This window comes from Schistocerca americana, chromosome 1, assembly GCF_021461395.2.
Source record: "Schistocerca americana isolate TAMUIC-IGC-003095 chromosome 1, iqSchAmer2.1, whole genome shotgun sequence".
NCBI lineage: Eukaryota > Metazoa > Arthropoda > Insecta > Orthoptera > Acrididae > Schistocerca > Schistocerca americana.
The window spans coordinates 807,902,615-807,923,525 of NC_060119.1; the positions used below are offsets into that span (position 1 = coordinate 807,902,615).

The 20,911-nt window shown below is 42.2% G+C and overlaps 1 protein-coding gene across 1 annotated transcript in view; it reads right to left on the reverse strand.

Moving 5' to 3' along the window:
* Positions 1-5,444: 5,444 nt before the first annotated feature.
* Positions 5,445-20,911, reverse strand: part of LOC124612738 (protein scabrous) — a 203,978-nt gene continuing 188,511 nt past the window's right edge. Inside the window, exons 7-8 of the mRNA XM_047141120.1 lie at positions 14,104-14,286; positions 5,445-8,492 (exon numbers count right to left, since the gene is read on the reverse strand). Coding sequence (XP_046997076.1) covers positions 7,978-8,492; positions 14,104-14,286 — 698 coding nt within the window. The 3' untranslated portion in view covers positions 5,445-7,977. The remainder of the gene's footprint in view (positions 8,493-14,103; positions 14,287-20,911) is intronic.

A 20,911-nucleotide genomic window follows, 5' to 3' on the forward strand; every position in this document is an offset into this window, starting at 1 on the left:
GTCACTCTAAAAGTGACGTGTTTTAAGGATATTTAAATTCAAACTGCAAGGGAAACTTATTTTGGTTGAAACTGAGTGATGAATAATCTCTGAAAACACTACTGTTACGTAAAAGTGGATCAGTAGAAACTCTTACGAAACGACGAAAGCAAAGATTTAAGTTTCAGGAATATTACCAGCTTCTTGCGTAACGTGATCTCGAGTTGGTATTAGGAAGTTTTGGTTTCTGTGAAAATCACTTAATTACGTTGATACACGCAAACTACACGAGTCCGATACTAATAAAAGCTAAAAAGATTACATTTGCGTAAGAAAAGTTCTAAATGAGTGAAAATCAGAATTGAAGTTATTTGAAGTTGTTACGAAAAGTCAACGATCGTACTCACAAAGGTATAGTGGTTAATCTGTAGAATACATTACGTATCATTATTAACGTAGCAACGTTAGACTACACACAAAGAAAAAGAATTATCGCTACAGTTATCTTTATTCCGGTATAAACGTTGCCAAAATAGGAGTTTAATAGGAATCGGTCTTTGCACTCAGTTCATATCTGAGATGAATGTTAAAAGTTACTAAAAGATTACGTGGCGGTTCCAGAGATAGTTTTGTTCTGCGTTGGAAGGAAGTTGCTTCGACAATTGAAAACTGGATTTACGATTTAGCTTGACATAATATAAACAGATATCGTACTGAAATAATATCGGTGTCTTGTTTTGGAGGACAGGGAGGTAACGTGTGTTGTCGCTGTATTCTGCTAGTCTCGTCATTGCTGACAGATAGCGATTGTCGTTGTCATTTGGATTTTCGGTGTATGTACGACCTCGAATTTTGCGTATAGTGAAAATGCCGTATGTTATTATCTAGCATTTGAATCTGCAGTCTCGTCAGTTTTTATTATCCTTGCAGTTGCTATTCACTAAAGGGTTGATCTGTGCTCAATTTACTGTCTAGGAGTGCAACTACTGTAGAAGCTAGGCTTCAACTGTTTGCCAGGCGCTCGACTACTACTGGAATATTCTGCGATCGGATAGCGATCCACAGTCATAACATCGAGTGTCAATACAAAACCTGTACCTAATTCTTGCTGTAGTGGTCGATTGGTTCGCTCAAGCAATTTTGCGCGGCAGGAAGCCATACATCAACGGCATCGCGACGTTGGTACAGTACGATCCTTTGTCGTTTTGAGTTAGATCTTGAGAGTCCCGCCAGTCGACGCGTTACACACTGCGCACGTAGTTTGTCAGAATAATTATTGTCAGCTAGTTAGCTTGTTCAGAGCTGAGAGAAAGACCACCCCACTTCCCTGAGTCAAGCATTAACATATTAATTGGTTAAACTGTTTGGTTTTTATAGAAATTCTCTGTTAAGATTGTGCCCTTCATAAATCATTGTTCACTATGTCAACCATAGTATTGTTCAGGCCAATGTTGTGTGTGAAGATCACTCGAAGTTTTACTCTGCCTTTTTGAATACATACTTCATCCAAAAAACGTTCTCTTGGAATATTACTTCGTAGGAATAGCTACTCTCCACAACCCAGTGTTTGTCATTACGCATTACCACATGCAACAGTTTGAATATATGTTTGGAAACAGAAATGCAGCTTTACCGCTGCCTGCTTTCTGTTTGCTGTTATGCTTACGAGAAATCTACAACAACGTTGTTAAGAAGCGACATAGGTGGAAATTTTGATTGGGGCGCGATAAATGTTTCACTTCAGTTGCACATTTAATATAAATACAAGTTGAATTCAGATGAGTTACAGTTCAGCTCAAATTAGGTTGTGTGTAGTCAGAGGTTAGCATACGAGTTTAAGTTGAATGACAGTTTCTCGTGACATAATTTTGGTAATACGTAGACTATTACAGAATGGGAGGTAAAGTTGAGCTAAATTTCACATAGAAACAAATGTAATGGGGAGTTTACAGCCTTTAAAACGTGTCCATGCAGCTTTCCAACCCATTTGATTCTTCTAAGTTATTATTCCCATCCGCTGTGCGTAGCGATATAAATTGACAATTAGGAACCTAAATTTTTGGTTTCTTTCTCTTTCCTCCAGCGTATTTTGTAATGTAATGTGGTTGTTTTACGATCGAATATCCTAAAATATTATAAGATTCCCAAAACGAGTGAATATCCTAAAATATTATTAGATTCCCAAATTATTATTTTTTCTTTGATATGTATCTGCAGGGGCATAGGTTGCCGAAAGATGCCGTTACTATGTAATGGGGTCGGGCCTTAAGAACGATACGAGGAACGGCGCAGAAGAGCAGTTGATAACAGATGCCTGCAGAGATCCGCAGCGGAACCGGAGAAAATCTTGAAGGAAAATTTTGCGTTTTGCACAGAACATAGATAAACTCAAGGAATTTTTACACAGGAGGTATTTGCTGTTTTGTACGAGGACGGAATCCGTCTTTTAGAAATATAGGTATTTTAAAGAAATGAAAAGGTGTCGTGGGAGTGGAAAGTTAACAGGTACTGTTATCGACAGTAACTCACCACTTAACTTGCTATTACCTATCCCCCCACCCCCGTCGGGAGAGGTATAGTAACAGACAGCAGAAAAGTATATAATTTCTGCAAATTTTTCTCCACTGTATTAAAATACGTGTTGTGTGGCGCTGTAAATCCATCGCAAGCAGTACAAGAACAAATGTTTCCCGTGTTTAAAATGAACAATTTTCTTTTATAACAGTTTTACAGCATCCAGGATTGTACACGGGTAGGAGATCCTTCGCTACCTCAGCTTTGCATTGTCAGCCATGTCACATAATGTAACTACTCACCTTGCCTGATGAAATGATATTGCTAATGTACGAACCCAAGCAGTGCGAGAAAGAAAGTTTTCCCAACTCCTAAGGCTGAATCCCTGGTGGTGTATGTCACCCTACAATCTCAGAGTACGTTTTTGTTTCTAAGCACTCTAATTTCGTTGCTAACTGTGTTCCTATAACGTTTGTAGCCAAATATCTGCTGAATAATTTGTTAAGAGACTTTCAGTTGTTCTGGTGAATAAATTATCACGTTGTCTCTATTCCACAGTGGGGCCCTCTTATGCGAAAATAAATATAAGCTAAATATAGCACGTTTATAGCACATACAAAGCTTCTACTGACGTTGATAAAATTTGAAAACTACAGTTTAGTGTACCATCGACCAAAACACAAAATCGTGAGACAGTGAACCGAAGGCCAGGCTGTACATGCAAGGGAGGAGTAAAGAGGCTCTGTCTTTTACAAAGAAATCTGCCCTGCATTTACACAGACAAACCACGCGAAAATTAAATGCTCCCCATAAACATGAGCCCGGACCTTGGCTGTTGGCACATTTGTATACGTAAATAACAGAACTCAGTTGCTATTCTTCCTAATGTTTCCTGTTTCCATGTATGACACTGGAACTGTGGTTACCATTTGTAAATTCTGGTGCTGCTGATTTAAGCACAACCTCCCATAACTTAGCCACAGTAGGGCACAAGTGCACGGCCTTTTCCTATACAATGAGTTAGTTTCTTGTTCATTATAAAACCTGTTTCTGAGAATCTGAAATTATTGCATTAGTCTCCACACTCTCCACAAACTCCCTCTCCTTACACAGCAGTCCTCCAGAAGGCTGAATTGTATATTTGAAAAAAAGATCAGCAGTGTAATTGGTATTGATCATTGAGACATACATTTGTCTTTACCATGAGCTCTGCTTATGCCATTCTGTCCTCTAATGTGCACAAGACTGCCACAAGACAACTGCAACAGTTCTGCGAAACGACAAAAGCTCTACACACCTGCAACTGAAACTAAGGATACATGTAATGCAAAACTCGGTTTTTCTTCTTTTAGATTAACTTTGATTCCTTCCCTACTGATTTACTCCCACTGGTACATTCCTGTGAGTGACTATAGGTAACACCTGCTCAATTTTCTTGGAGTTAACTCTCATCCAGTGTAAAATCATCTTGCTAAGGAATTATTCCAAGAGGGCAGAGGTTGAATATAGAAGCTAAACCACAAACAACAAATTGTGTCTATGAATATTTTTGCAGAGCATTAATACAATAAAATCATCATGTGTATAAATTTGAGCACAACATTTCGAAGAGGTTCCACTCTTTCTCTCTCTCTCTCTTTCTCTCTCTCTCTTTCTTTCTCTTTCTTTTGATGTTCTCCAGAACTTTTCTTTGCTAGTAGATGGAAAGAGAGAGTGGTCTTTCCAGAACATCTACCTCTCAATTTGATCTTATGTAGCAAGATGTCAACGACGATTTTATAGCAAACTATGTACTTAAAATTCCCCTGTTTATTGACATAACATCATTGTGTTGAATAACTAAAGAGAAGAAGCCAGGATTGACCATAGAGTTGCTGAATTGTTTCGACAAATCTCAGGATTCTCACACTACTATGTACATTCACTGAACTGCTCATAAGAGTTGAATAGTACATCAGGTGAATATAAACAGAGCCTTGACTGGAACCCATCAAATAAAGAAAAATAACAAATGATAATGAGAATTAATGGCACCAAGTATAACAGAATTTATTGCTAAATGCAACACCTTGAAGTTCATTCTCAGGGAATGTGACTAATCCTTTATTTCCAACAGTCTCAAAGATTGGATTCACTCTTACTATATGATTGACTTCGTAGGCTGATCAGTAGCACCTCCTCTTCATGTCTTTTTATTTTGTTCCATATGTAGTAAGGTAAATATTCATCAACATATCTGTTTGTGCAAAATTAAAAGGAGTTATGTCTATCATTTGCTTTGTTTGCAGAAGCAATTTTGGGTTATAAAATGGTCCTGTTATGTGAAATGCTGTTTTGTCGTAAATACCAAAATGTGTTTCAGCACCTTCAGTGGGTTATTTTCATAGATCAGTTATTGCAGAATGAGATCTTCAGTTTGCAGTGGAGTGTGCACTGCTATGAAACTTCCTGGTGGATTAAAACTGTGTCAGATTGAGTCTCGAACTCGGGACCTTTGCCTTTTGCAGGCAAGTGCTATACCAACTGAGCTACCCAAGAATGACTCATGCCCCATCCTCACAGCTTTACTTCTGCTAGTACCCAGTTCAAATCTCAGTCTGGCACACAGTTTTAATCTGGCAGGAAGTTTCAGATCAGTTAATGCTTAAAACATGTTCACACTTCACAGATTTGAATAAAGAAATCCCACTGATAATGGCACAAAGGTGCTGAAACAAGTTTGGGTCTATATGAAAAAATAGTGTTTTGCATAACAGTGTTTTTACATATTAGTATCATTAGAAGCAAATAGTGTATTTCCTTCATAACATGTTTGGGCTACCATATGACATGTACAAGACAAGAGTGAATGCTTATAGAAGCAAAAGCAACATTATTTCATTGTTTTTTGTCATCATATTATTGGAAGGGATAAAGGCAAAGACTTTTAAATAAATTTCACACAACTCATATGCATATTTCATGTTTTTAATATTAAACTGTGTGATAATTTCATACAATTATATACAGGTCTCAGTAATTGTTGTATTACTGTTGAACAGATTATCATATTTGTATGTAAAGCACTTGTAACAAACAATATTTACACATACAAACATTCTAACATACAATGATTACCTATGTGTGACTATTCCTAATGTTCTGGATATTTACACCAAAATATTGACTATGGTCATTCAGTAGAGCTCTGGCAATGAAGCTCATTGTGACCCAGTAATCAAGGAGGATACAATTTGCTCCTCCTGATCAAATAAATGACTACAGCACACTCATACAACAATTTTAAATACAAGATACCAAGATAATTCTCACCAACTGCCACAACTTTTTTTAAAATTTTCTTTCCATTAAGTCTGCATATATAATAGTATACACATATATTCACATTAGCAGATCATTATATGCTGATTATTTTTGTCATCTTATCATTTAGACAGAATCTATCTAACAATAATAAATTCCTTTGCAGCACACAGCCATCAGTACAAATGATGGGTTTGCAAAACATTCATCCTCTAGCAACACTAAACCTAAATGCTTTTCATGAAACAAGCTCTCACATTTAAACATCTTTTGCTCACAGCCTTAATTCTAAAATTATCTGACGCTCTCAGCATTAATTTATTGAACAGTAATAAGATACTCAACACTTCAGTAGTACATTTTGCATGAAGTGGGTTTTCATTCTCTTTATATTCACAGAGCAATTTGTAATATACTTTGGACCTAGATGTAATATCAGATTATAATACCAGAACGGTACCCTGACACATCTGCTGCCACTTTTCTGTGGCAAATTACAGTTCTCTTTGGATATAATGCCCATGTATTTCACTAATATAATTTACAACATATTTAAACAGTCAGCTTGTCTTTTATTACAGTAGATTTACAGACACATAAATTGTGTTAGTAATATTTTTTTTATTGTTACTAAGAAGATTTTCTCTCATAACTATCTTTGGCAACAGGCAGGCATTTTAATCTACAACTAACACATAATATTATGGTGCATATTCACACAGATGGGTTAACTACTTAACTTAAACAAAGATATAAATAAAGGAACTGCACTGCATATAATCAAACTGTGAGATCATAGTGTGTCCAACCGAATCTCTGATGAAGGATAAAAATGCCATACAGATATAATATAGTTACTGGTCCAAGATTTTTGAGTCACTAAAATAGTGGATGGTTTACAAACATGAACACATCAAAAATAGTTAAAAGTGTGTAAAACTCTCAACACAAACAATTGATGGCAATTCCTGTAGTGGAATAGTGATGCAGTGTTTACCACACTGATGCACTGCTAACGTTTCTTGGGGTTGGTCCCATTATCGGTGGGATTTTCCCAATCCAACACATTTAAGAAAGCAATATATTTCAGTCTAGGACTAGAAAATAAACATAAATACAAATAAAAAAATTGACAGCACATATAAAATTGATTAATAAATTACAGTCTCTCATATGACACCAAGGATACTGAATTCTAGAGTTGAACTGATTGGGAAAGTGTTTGATCAAAAACAATAGGATAGAGAAATCTTTGTAATGTGTCTCCATATTAAATTACTGGAGTACTACAGAAATATGCAAGAAGAGTATATTTGAAATGAATAATATGGTAACACTAAAATATTTCACAGAATAAAAGTAATTTCTGGTTTCCACTTCTTCTCAGTAATTGAAGATGTGGGCGTGTGAATGTGACTGTTGAAGAATCTGCAAAGTGTAGCTTTTGCTAAGAGGAATGGGCACATTGCAACATGTATCTGTTGTTTACAATGAAAACATAAGTTTCAGTTGTTTGGATTTATGTCCATTCTGTGCAGAAACTCTTTCTTTGGTAAATATGTGCCGACTGCACACGTGGCAATATAAGAGTAAACTTCAGAAATATACACTGTACAAATGTTGTTAAGGTCTACTTGACTATCAGTATTCCACCAGCACACAGAGTTGATGACAAGATGTCTGTGCACTGTCCACCTTCACCCCCCCCCCCCCCCTACCAACACACACACACAAACACATGAAGAAGCATACAACATACTCAACGACTCTCTGGCAATGGCAGACACTATGTGGGATTTCATTCAAAATTATTGGGAGCAACAGTCGACTTCCATTCCAAGTATTCGTCATTTTGTCTTTCAGGACAGCTGTCATCTGAAACCACGTAAAAGGTAACCAGTTTTAGCCACAAAAGGTACGGCATCTTAGTGGTCAATCAGGGCACCAACACTTTCAGCCTCTCATTCTCCTTCAATACATTGGTGCTGGGCTCGCTGTTGTGACTCGCATCATCTCGGGAAGGCTATAACAGTGAGATACATTAGGGTCGGGTTTCACTAACGACTCCTCCGAGGGTAAGTGTGAGGTATACCGTAGGCGCACATCCATACATGAAGAGAGAGAGCAATCACTTGTCGCTTGCCCAGCCCATCAGTCGCTGTTCGCCAGTGCCCCTCAGGATCACGCAGCAGCAGCGGTCGGTGGTGGCGACTGCGAGTCCTCTCCCGCGTCGTCCTCCAAGGCCAGAGGCGCTGCGGTGGCGTCTACGTCTGCGCCTGCGTGGCACCCCTCCCTGGTGCGCACGCGCATCTCGGACCAGGCGACGGCGATCCACTCGTTGCGGCTCGCATCGAACCACGTGAGGCCGAGGTTGTAGCGGCCGTTGAGGTTGGCGTGCTGGCAGTGCGAGAACCACCAGCCGCCCTCGTAGTTGGCGGCGCAGTGCGTGTTGCTGATGTCGAGGTCGCGGTCGATGGCGGAGAACTGCATGCGCTGCTGGTACTCGAGCGCGTCGCTGGCGTTGCCGCGGTAGTTGGCCACGTGCAGGCGGTAGCCGTCCGACGCCGGCCCCACGTGGAACTCGCCGTACTCGGCGTGCCAGCGCTTTCCGTAGATGTCGCGTAGGTCGACGCGGAGGCTGGAGCAGTTGGCCGCCGTCAGCCGGTGCAGCGCTTCGTTCCCCAGCCAGAACTCGCCTGCAACACACACAGAGCACTTTCAGACTCTCTGCCTTGTGACATTCACTTAATCTTTGCACTCCTAGTACACGAAAGACCTTGCTAATATTATTCACATACTCTGTCTCTACGATTTTTCTCTCGATTGCCTACCTCATTGTCGTCTAACTGCTGGATGTCGTAGACTACACCGCATCTACCGATTCGTTCTCTTGTGAGCACTATTCCACAGACGTAGTATAGCATCGGATGCTTCTAATTTTCTCTGAACTCGTCATTCACCCCCTCCCTCGTCTCCGTTTCACCGCCACAGAATGCTTTTTTCCAGACAGTCCTTTTCCTGGAGTTCATTAAATTCTACGATTGCCGCCACTTAGCAAGTGGTTTTGCTCACGTATGACTGCATTGTGTCTGTTGAAATAGAGGTGCCTCGATTCATATTTCCAAAATGTGAATGACAGCTTCCATAAATAGTAACACATTCACAGATAAAGAAAGGTCAGTGCGAGAAACGTAATTTTCGCCGTTTGTGTGGGTAGATGGCGTTCGTTGGCGACTGAAAAGGTGACATTTCGGGACAAAAACGGCCGCGGGCGCTAGGGGCTGGCGCTGTCCAATATCCGCGATTGCAGCCGGCGGCGGCGCAAGCACAGACGAGGGCTGCGGCGCGCGCCATTGAGTGGCCTGAAAGCGGCGGCTGCTGCTGCTGCCGCTGGTGTGGAGACACAAAAGAGAGCCGCCGCCGGCAACAGTAGCAGTCCTAATTATGCGAGCGCCCACACACCTCCCACGCGTGCGGACATTTCACCTGCCAACTGTTCAGATAAGCGAGAGCACACAGCTGCTGCGCGCATCCGTTTCGTCTTCATTGTGTTGACCACGAGGCTATAACGCGGTCTTCTTCTTTTTCACTTGTTTTTGGGCGGTCGCACCTGTCTGCATGTACATTCTCAGCGCTTTCAGCATTATGTGTTTGAACTGAGCTCCATCCGAACAGGCTTTGGAAGGTCCAACGGTACCGATCGACCCCCATGACATCCTAAGCCGATCGTCGTCACTGGATGCGGATATGGAGGGGCACGTGTTCAGCACACCGCTCTCCCTGCCGTTGTCAGTTCTCATTGACCAGAGCCACTACTTCTTAAACAATTAGCTCCTCCGATGGCCTCACGAGGACTGAGTGCACGCCACTTGCCAAGCGTTCTCGGCCGACCCGGACGGCCACACATCCCACTGCTATGAAAGTCTGACAGCGATTAACTTCGGTATTCTGACGGGGACAGGTGTTACCACTGCGGCAAGGCTGTTGGCTCTTACGTACATGTGCCATCAAAACTGTAGGATTCCATAACGCAAAGGAAATAATAGGAGAAACATTGCGAAAATGTAAAAACCCTACGGGTTAGGCGAGAGCGCTAATGTGCTGCTTCCTGGACTCGGGTAGGCGCGCCGGCCCCGGATCGAATCCGCCCGCCGGCTTAACGATGGAGGCTGGTGTTCCGGCCAGCCTGGATGTGGTTTTTAGGCGGTGTTCCACATCCCACTAGGTGAATACCGGGCTGGTCGCCACGTCTTGCCTCAGTTACACGGCTCGCAGACATCTGAAAGCATTCGCACTACTCCATGGATTACACTTGACACAGACAGTTGGGATACACTGATTCCGTCCCGGGGGGTACGGGGTGGCGGCAGGAAGGGCATCCGGCCACCCCTTAAATTAACCTTGCCAAATCCGATTAACCACGCCGACCCTGCGTCATTTCGGGAAAAAGGCACAAGCAAAAGAAAGAAAGATTGCGAAAATGTAAAAGAAGCTAACGTAGATGTTGAGTGTGATATTGACGTCGTTGCAGGACGATTACTGTTCACAATATACACCGTCCGTCCAAAACGTTCACAGATTGATTTCGTTCCTGGCGTATGAGCATCGTCAGCGCAGTATTTACGGTGACAGCTTGAACTAACGATTGTAAACAATAGACATGCATTCGAGCAGTCGTTGTGAGCGGGCGCTGTTAAGTTGTGGACGTGCGGCCCTAGCGTGTCGTCGTTGTTCCATAAATCGCAGTGCAGTAACATCCCTAAATGAAGTGCTCAAGGCCATATCTAGAATGTTTCGAAGAAGGTAGAAGTGTGCACAAAGTTTGTTCCGCACACCCTGACCCCCGAAAAAAATACAACGTCGCGTCGACACCTGCAGCATCCTGACTTAATTGAAAAACATGGCCAATTTTTTTCTGGAAAAAAATCATCAGCTGTGACGAGACTTGGTGTTATCAATTCGAGCCAATCAAAAAACGAAATGCAGAAATTCACGCGAAGGGTCAACACTTTGACGAAATAACCGACATTTATGCCAATGTGATGCGTGAGTTGAAGATCCCACAATTATACGATATTTATATGCGTTGAATTCACGTAAGGAGGGGGGGGGGGGGGGATGAAGACTATGTGCACCGCCTGAAGCACTAAAATCCCCATCTCAACTTCAGAAAGAAAGTTTCACATATCATCCCAAACTAAAACCACTGTGCAATAAAAATGGCGCATTCTCAGAAGAGACTATATGTTCCGGGTTTCCTGCACAGTTCTGGTATGGTATGGATGATAGGTGCATCACAGTGTGTGAATGAAATGCCGTGACAACTGGCAACATACTCCAAAGTTGCAGAAATTTATAAGGAGTATCGAGACTCGCTGCTGTATGATATTAATTTTTATTTTCTTCACTTTCACCACAGATCCGTTTCAGTTAAACTGCCATGATCCAGTGAGTACGATGTGGATGACAGTCTCGTTGTACATATTATGAATTGCTAGTTACGTATGTGTTCTCTAGATAGACTGACATTCTGTGACAATTGTATTTTGACTGTCATTCTGTATTTGACAAATTAAGGTTGTAATTAGTTTGTTATCCAGTTATATAGCTATGATATCATGCGTTTACTAACACAAACACTGTTATGCAATGACGTTTATATTATTTAGTTGTGCCACGATCGCTATAAATATATACTCATATACTATTATGAACATACAGCAATCATTGATATACACATGGCCAACTTTATAACAGTGCTTATACTTTGTAAACATATGACATTATAGCAACAGAACTGTCAAATTACTGTCATAACAAATTAATTACCACCGTAATTCAGCAAATATAGAACGACAGCTAAATATACTTGCCGACAATGTAATATGAATCTCAGACCATCTAGACATTTACACATAAGTAGCAATCCTTGGTCAATGTTCCACTGTAACATAAAAATGTATAATGAAAATGCCACACACACTGTACAGCAGGTCGCTCGATAATGGCAGTTTAGTCGAAACAGATCTGTAGTGGAAGTGAAAGAAATAAAAATTAACAACACACGGCAGCGTCTGGACACCCCTTGTAAAATACGTCACTTGCTGACTTATACTATGCTGGAGGCCCTATGGAACACTATCTACTGTGAAATTTAACACATTGAAGACTAAAAAGTGGAAAGTAATTGTCACTTAAGTAAAAATAAATTTTTAATTTAACACGTTTTTAAAAAGGGCCAAGAAGGGTAAAATAATTTCTGCTAGCCCCATATAGTAAAAACGTGGGGCGCATAGACAGGATGTGAGCTACTTTTGTATGTACGTGTTTTTCGTTATAAATCTTACAAATGTTGTCACAGCTACTAAAAATTCACAAGCACAAATTTCCAGGACTGTCTTTGTGGGGTGAGGGATCTGCATGGGGCTAAGAGAAATTATGTTATACTTTTTATCCCTATTGAACAACGCGTTATATTAAAAATTTATTTTTATTCTTCTGCTTCACTTTCTATGTTTGGCCAATTGCCTGCTATCTTCCAGAGCGCCGCTGGGTCGCCGGGCGGTCTAGGGCGTCTTGTCACGCCCCCCCCCCCCCCCCGCCCCCCTTCCCTGTCGGAGGTTCGAGTCCTCCCTCGGGTATGGGTGTGTATGTGTCGTCCTTAGCGTAAGTTGTAAGTTAGTTTAAGTTAGATTACGTGGTGTATAAGCTTAGGCAGGTCCCATAACACCTTACCACAAATTTCCAAAATTTTTCTGGAGCATTTATTTTGGTATCGATAGCTACGATGCCACAACGTAGGTCCGCTCTGCTAGGTTGGCACTACGAGAGACACCGACGACAGCGCCCTCTAGCCGGTGCTGTCGAGGTCTACGAGCTGCGCGACTGCTTCAGCCAATTTGATCAGGTGCAACCAGCCAGGACACACCGCTTCAACTTCGCACCACCTTGCAAGTTATGTAATATATTTGCATATGTTATCCGCTAGTAAAGGTGCTTTAACTGTGTCTGCAGTACCGAGAGATTAGTACCGACTTGTATTACATTTTCCCGTTCCTACCAACTCACCGCCTTCCAGGTGGGATACAAAATTTATAATTTAGAGCTTTTGGTTCAAATGGTTCAAATGGCTCTGAGCACCATGCGACTTAACTTCTGAGGTCATCAGTCGCCTAGAACTTAGAACTAATTAAATCTAACTAACCTAAGGACATCACATACATCCATGCCCGAGGCAGGATTCGAACCTGCGACCGTAGCGCCTAGAACCGCACGGCCACTCCGGCCGGCTTAGAGCTTTTATCGGAAATCTTTCACCACCCATCATTTTCTCCTATTTTCCTTTATATATTCCTAAATGTTCATTTCTATATCGATCTTCCCTTTACAACCTACCACTCTGCCATAAACCCTCTCAATTAATCAATTAATCAACCTTCCACTGCCGGCTGGAGTGGCCGAGTGGTTCTAGGCGCTGCAGTCTGGACTGATGACCTCAGAAGTTAAGTCCGATAGTGCTCAGAGCCATTTGAACCATTTTTAAACCTTCCACTCTTGTTAGGAATCTCATTTCCTGTTCAAATGGTTCTGAGCACTATGGGACTTAACATCGTAGGTCATTAGTCCCCTAGAACTTAGAACTATTTAAACCTAACTAACCTAAGGACATCACACACATCCATGCCCGAGGCAGGATTCGAACCTGCGACCGTAGCAGTCCCGGCGTTCCGGACTGCAGCGCCTAGAACCACACGGCCACCGCGGCCGGCCCCATTTCCTGTATTCTACTTTCTTGTCGTCTTGCTGTTGTCCACCATTCACTTCCATAAGTAAGGGTTGGCACTGTTATTGTTTTATAAAACGTCAGCTGGGTTTATTTCCTGGCTTTATATTTTATTTAAATAATTATTTAGAACTTAAAAAAAGTGTTTATGTCTTGCTATCGAGGAAGCTAATTCGGGAGAGTGAACAAAAAATAAATAAAAAGCGTCTGCATCAGTGCAGTACTTTATGAGCTGTCCGCCCCGGTAGCTGAGTGGTCAGCGCGACAGAATGTCAATCCTAAGGGCCCGGGTTCGATTCCCGGCTGGGTCGGACATTTTCTCTGCTCAGGGACTGGGTGTTGTGTTATCCTAATCATCCTCATGTCATCCCCATCGACGCGCGAGTCGCCGAAGTGGCGTCAAATCGAAAGATTTGCACCCGGCGAACGGTCTACCCGACGGGATGCCCTATTCACACGACATTTATTTATTTTACTTTATTAGATGCTACGCTACGTTGTAGCAGAGGCAGTGGACTACTGACCGGCGGGTGAGCCGAAGCCGGCGGCGTACTCTTGCCAGCGGCGGTTGAAGTCCTCGGAGCCGTCGACGCGGCGCTGCACGACGGTCCAGCCGCGGTCGCACCACGCCAGCAGCGGCCGCGACAGCCCGTCCGGGCTCAGCAGCTGCAGGCCGGAGGCGTCGCCCGCCGCCGCCGCCGAGCAGTCTGCGAACACACAACGCACCGCGCCGTCAGCCAAACAGGCGGACAACCAGCTGTGGCTGCGCGCACTTCACAGGGTGTAAATACACCGACACCGACACACACTCTCAATGTAAGCAGTAGCCGAGGTAGTAGCAAGGCGGCGTTGTACACAGCCATCCCCGGCACCCCAGCTCCGCGTGTTGTTCAGCCAGCACACAGCGCAAGCAGTAAAGGTAATTTTCAAACAAGAATTAAAGGTCAGAGAGGAAAAATAAATGCTTTAATGTTGCCTATGACAACCGTTATTTCGTCAGGGTCGAAGAAGAACTTGGAAGACTGTAAGTAGGCTGTTTAGGTTTTTATGTCGGTAACGCCACGTAGCGCTCTATATGAAAATCACTGACTGTGCTGTGTGCAGTCTGTGGCTGGTTTGCATTGTTGGAATTTGCTATTGTAGTGTTGGGCAGTTGGCTGTCAACAGCGCGTAGCGTTGCGCAGTTGGAGGTGAGCCGCCAGCAGTGGTGGATGTGGGGAGACAGATGGCAGAATTTTAAGAGCGGACGATCTGGACGTGTGTGCGCCAGAAAGAGTAAATTTGTAATACTGGATATCATGAACTGATATATATATTATGACTTTTAAACACTATTAACGTAAATACATTGCTTATTCCTTATCAAAATCTTTCATTTGCTAACTATGCCTATCAGTAGTTAGAATCTTTTATTCAGTGTATTGGCACACACTGTATTGCAGTAGTTTGAGTAACGAAGATTTTTGTAAGTCATTCATGAAAGGTATAGATTGTTGTTAGTCAAGGCCATTCTTTTGTAGGGATTTTTGGAAGTCAGCTTGCGTTGCGCTAAAAATATTGTGTGCCAATTTAAGCACAGTCATTTATAATTTTTCTAAGGGGACGTTTCAAGATCAATCGAATGATACGCATAGTGTGTAGATAGTGAATTATAGGATGAACATCAACGAAAGTAAAGTGAATTATAACAGAACATCAACGAAAGTAAAAGAGTTAGTAGTAGAATTAAATTAGGGAATTGTACTATGAAATGAGGTACTGTAAATAGTGTACAAGTTTTGCTATTTGGGTAGCAACATAACTGACGATGGCTGAAGTAGAGAGGATATAAAATGCAGACTCGTTATAGTACGAAAAGCCTTCCCTTAAAAGAGGAATTTTTCAACATCTGTATAAGGAAATCGCCAGACTGACTAAATCATAATCGCCTAGTCCAAACAGCTCATGATAAAATTTAGTAAATCTGGTGAGGGTTTGATCCTATACTGTAGGTGTCGTTGAAGAGGGCATTTTTCGAAATTCCACATGTAAATATGTGAAATAGGAGACGAAAATTTTTAACAAAATTTCACTTCTCGATTAGATACAAAGAAATGCGTGTTAGGGGATTAAAGTAGCTACGGAAATATCACAAAAAGAAAGCAAAAGACACGATTTAAAGAAAATCTTGACTGTAACTACCAGAATCGTTTTCTGCTCAGAAGCACATTCGCAAAACACCATGCTTCTATGGTCTTAATTAGCGTGAAAAGTTTGGAAAGAATTGCAATTTGTGAACAACACAGAAATTCCATTAAAGGAAAACAAAAATGTGCACGCCATAAAGTCAGGACGGCCATTTGCAACAATGGCCGAAGAACTGGATAATTTTATATGGCAAGGCGCTTCATACCCTCAAGAATTTTATTGAAAATGATGATTTAGTTTTGGTCACGGTGGGACAGAAGCCCATCCAATTCTTGTGTTGTTGTTGTGGTCTTCAGGCTGAAGACTAGTTTCACGCACCTATCCATGTGAGTCTATTATGTGTTATGTATCATCGTCCCTTGACAAAACTAACAAACTGGTCAGTCTCTTATCAAAAGCACACCTGGCCAATCCAGGTTTATTATGTAAGAGGGTAAGAAGGTCAAAGACTTTTACTGTCCCTCCCAGAACACACCTCCCTTCCCCAAAATGTAACTTACATCGCCCACACTCAGCACGCTATAAATGCCCATCATTTTAGTTATAATATCAGTACAAGAAGTAAAATGTATTAGTATAATCACAATACTTTTTTATATCAGTGTTTCGTACAGTGTTTTCAGCTTTTTTGCGGCGGATGACATGACCCCCATGGCAATGCCCCCGACCTTGCCATACCTTCCGGATCCACACCTTAACCTAGCTTAACTGAAACATCTTCGTGGAAGGAGAACATTTTTATTCATTGTAATGATAGATGCCACGTCAAGATCGCGAATGACTAAGCTTATATTTCTAATATACCACAGAATTTTCCAAAGTTAGCTACCATCATGAAAGTTGATCCTAAAGACCAAACAAACGGAAAAATTCAACTCAATTTCAAAAAAAAATTCTGTTTAAGCTCCTATCAAACCCAGTGAGTTAAATTAAGGGTTACCATTTACTAATTATAATATATCAATCTATCTCATTATGAGTCATGAAACTAAAAGTGTCTTTTTATTAATAATACCACAGTCCTTCAGTTCTGTGCAATGGTTCTGCTAAGCAAACGCAGGAATTCGGTTTGCAAAGTTCTTGCGCGATGTCTCCATGGTAACGGCGCACTCAGGTGAATCCCACTCTCAAGCACAGCTACGGGCGGCGCGCCGCTCCCATCTTGCAGTAATGTTTGGAGGACGTTATTTACGGCTGCAAGTGCTCGCTCCTCTTAAATCAAATATACGCCACCGTAACTATGGCAACATTCAGGGGGAGAACTCGCCCGTCTCAGCACCGGCAGCCCATTTACATAGAGAACGGAACTCTGCACTGCAAATAGCATAAAACTCACTCCGGCGTTTTGGAGCGCAATTCAGGGTGGCAGTAACACTGTGATGGAATCCCGTTTGCTTTCGAAGAATCCACGACGCAACTAACTATTCATGCAGTTTGTGAACAAAAGGAATAGAGCCGAATGGAATTGTAATTTTGTCAGTTGTCACATCCACTTTATTACAGCGTGCATTATGAATTTCTGAGATGGTGTAACATTAAAATTCATCATTTAGTTAGGAATTATAATGTTGATATGTGCGACAAAATAACGAGCAGTTCCCTCTCATAGAGATGAAACTGAGTATCTTCTAATACGCTATTAACTACTATATAAAATTTACTTAAGTTGGAAAATACATTTTGTTTCCTTCAGTAGTTTTATGTTTCCAGTTTAACCACGAAAATGCGTTGTTGTTTTTTTTAAGTGATTCGGAGTAATGACAATGCGTTACATTTTTTTTCGGTAAGTATCGATAGAACATCAGTATTATCGAAAGGGAACCTTCTCGGTTGCGAAAGAGTCATGCCTTTGACTGCCGTGGTTAAAATGTATCTGTCAGCTACGTTTACCTAAGAAATTGTGTACGCAACACAGTAACTTCTCAATGTGAAAGCTGTAAGCCACAACTCTGAAAGTAAAAAATGAAAGGCACAATCCAAAACTGGCGCACGTTTCACTTTTCCCTTCGCGTGTAAGGTCTCATCCGCCTGTCGACCAGATGAACACATACGAGGCCTGTTCAGAAAGTAAGCTCCGATTGATTGCCAAATTGAAACCACAGTGAACATCAGAAATGTTTTACTTGTAACAATTAGCTACACCTTTCAGCTACTTCTCTACGTAGTCGCCGTTCTGACTTAGACTTTTGTCATAGCGTTGTACCAACTTTTCAATAGCCTCATCATAAAAGGCAGCCGCCAGTGCTTTCTGCCAATTCTCCACGCTGGCCTACACCTCGTTGTCTGTGTCAAAATGTTGTCTTCAAAGACAGCGGTTCATGTGACCAGAGATGAAACTCAGGGGGAGACAATTGCGGACTGTATTGTGGGTAATCTCACATTTCCATTTGAAAACGATGCAGGAGCATCTTCATTGCCCCTGCAGAATGCGGCTGAGAATTGTCGTGAAGACGAAACAGCACGACAGTTATGTAATGTTAGCTGCATAGCTTCAGGCGAAATTTCTCACCAGGCCCTCGTACTTGGCGGCAGACACTATTTTCTAGACATCTTTACGCACTCACTGCGAGCTCAGAAATGAGAAGAGCGACGTGATGCTAACTGGGGTTATACTAGAGACACTACCCAACACATCTGTGCAAAGCTTTATCGGATTTTCATAGTCGTTTCCATTTCGCGACCGATCGGAGCTTACTTTCTGAACGCCCCTCGTACATGACTACTACAAGTAGTGTGGTATGACGCTAAGGTAACCTGCGTCCAATTAGATAATAACAAAAATAATACTTCAGCAAAAACAGAAATAAATTGAGTTTTGCGGTTTTGCAGACTAAGATTCAAGTTTATACCACTACTGGGTACAGCTTGCTATTCGGCTAGGTAGACGATGAAAAGAAATGCTCATAACATACCTCGAAGTGTTTCCAGCGGTAAAGCTACTGCGGTATGTTTTGGACTGTGGACAAGTGAAATCTGATCAATAATATAGCATTTCCTGTAATCTGTCGTCGGACGCCAAATGCTATAATATACTATTACAACCTGTTTTCACTAACAACTTCTGACATTATTTGGCAGTATATAAACAAGGTGTATCATAATTATTGGCCTAAACGCATATAGTTGAAAGTACACGATACTAGAAGCAAAAAAGTCTCAGTAAACATAGGGTCGAAAATGCATACCTTAAGAGCTACGAGCAATTTTTCATCTTCGATACTGTGAAACAAATTTCTTCTACTGCAAGTTGTTTGCTTTCCATACTTTGGTAATTGCTAGTATGGACCAAAGTAAGACAAAAATGTCCAGCAAACATGTGCTCTAAAACGCATACCTTAAAAGTTACGAGCACTTGATCATTAGAAGAGTTGTGTTTCAAAGTAGGAAAGATGAACAAGTGTTCATAGCTCTGAAGGAATGCAATTTAGAACACATGTTTACTGGACTTTTTTTCTTTTTTTGGTCCATAATACCAGTTCCCAAAATACGGAAAACAAAGCACTTGCGGTAGAAGAGTATTGCTTCGCACTATCGAAGATGAAAAATGCTTGTAGCTCTTAAGGTATGCATTTTCGCCCCTATGTTTACTGAGACTGTTTTGCTTCTAGTATCGTGTACTTTCAACCGTATGCGTTTACGTCATATACAGGGCGATCAGTTAATGTCTGAAACGCTTGTAGGAATGTTGCAGGGCACGTTGCACTGAGACATAAATGTTAAGAAAAAAAATTCGATATGTTGCGGCGTTCCAGAGTTATTTAATGCTGAAAGGAGACAAGTGAGAGAGCCGCGTGCTCACATTCAAGTGGCCAGCCAGGGGCGGTGTTGGCCAACGAACATATTACTTCCTCCCACATACATCTCATGCAATGACCACGACAAGAAAGACGGAGAAATTTTAGCTAATATAGATGCTTATCGACAATCATTCCTCCCACGCGACATCCGCGAGTTGACCAGGGAAGACTGGATCATTTAGTGGTACCAGAAGTACCCCCACCCCCCCCCTTCACACACTGTTAGGTGGCATGCGGAACGTGACGTAGATGTATATGATCTATCGCGGCCTTTACTTGAAATAATTTAGAAAATCCGCAGTAAACCTTAACCACGACAGCCGGACAGAGCAAATTCCACACTCCCGAATACTAGGTCAATGGCTCTACAACTGCACTGCCCCATTCGGTTGGACCCTATCGTACAGTGTCCTTCGATATATACACAATTTGATGCATAAATTGCTTACAACGTAAGCTATATTAGGCATGTAACGACAGAACGAGAACAGGCGACGGAAGTGCTCTTGTGTAACAGGAAAAAGACAGTGGTACCAAAAGAACCTTCTGGCACACATCGTATGGTGTCTTGCAATGAGCAGGTCTAGATGTAGACCTAGCGGTGTATAGGACGGAACTAGAACAGGAGGCGCATGTGATCTCTGTGACAGATTAATATGGATGGCGGTATATATGTCCGGAGGAGACACGGCAGGGAAGGGACGGCAATATCGCCTGTCGGTGGGTGGTGGGGATCTGTGGGGCAGTAGGGGTGTTTGTGGGGTTGGTGCTGGTGTTTGTGTGGGTGGTGTGGGCGGAGGAGCGCCAGAAGGCCGCCTTCTGCTGCCGGCGGGGCCTCCACGTAGGGCTGTGTTTGCAGCGACCGCACTTGCGGCGAAATTGTTTGTCTTTCCGGAGCTGGCGGGGAACTCGCTCCGTCGCCACGGCCGAGAAACGCGTTTCCAGAAGTGGGCACATATGCGTGCCGTCCGCCGTTTGGTGGCGAGATGAGCTTCTGCGAACCTCCCGTCAACACGGCGGCACGCTCACTCGCAGAAGGTGGAAAGCCCGACAGGTCAATGTGCGTTCATTAGATGCCGAGCACTCGCGTCAACAGAGACAGGGGGTAGGGAGTTTCTTAACAATGCAACTATCTCGTTCATTGAGGTTCAGATCACATTTTTACCATCATTAAGAAAGAGAGGAAACTCACAAATGATGTTTTCGTAGAGGGAACATCTTTTCCAGTCCCGTGTCGTAAAATTTGAACACTTCGCGGATGTGGCAATATGTCGAAATTGATACTTTTGGCTAACTGCCGGTAACTCTACAGTAATATAGGCGAGAATTTAGAAATTGTCGTGCGGAT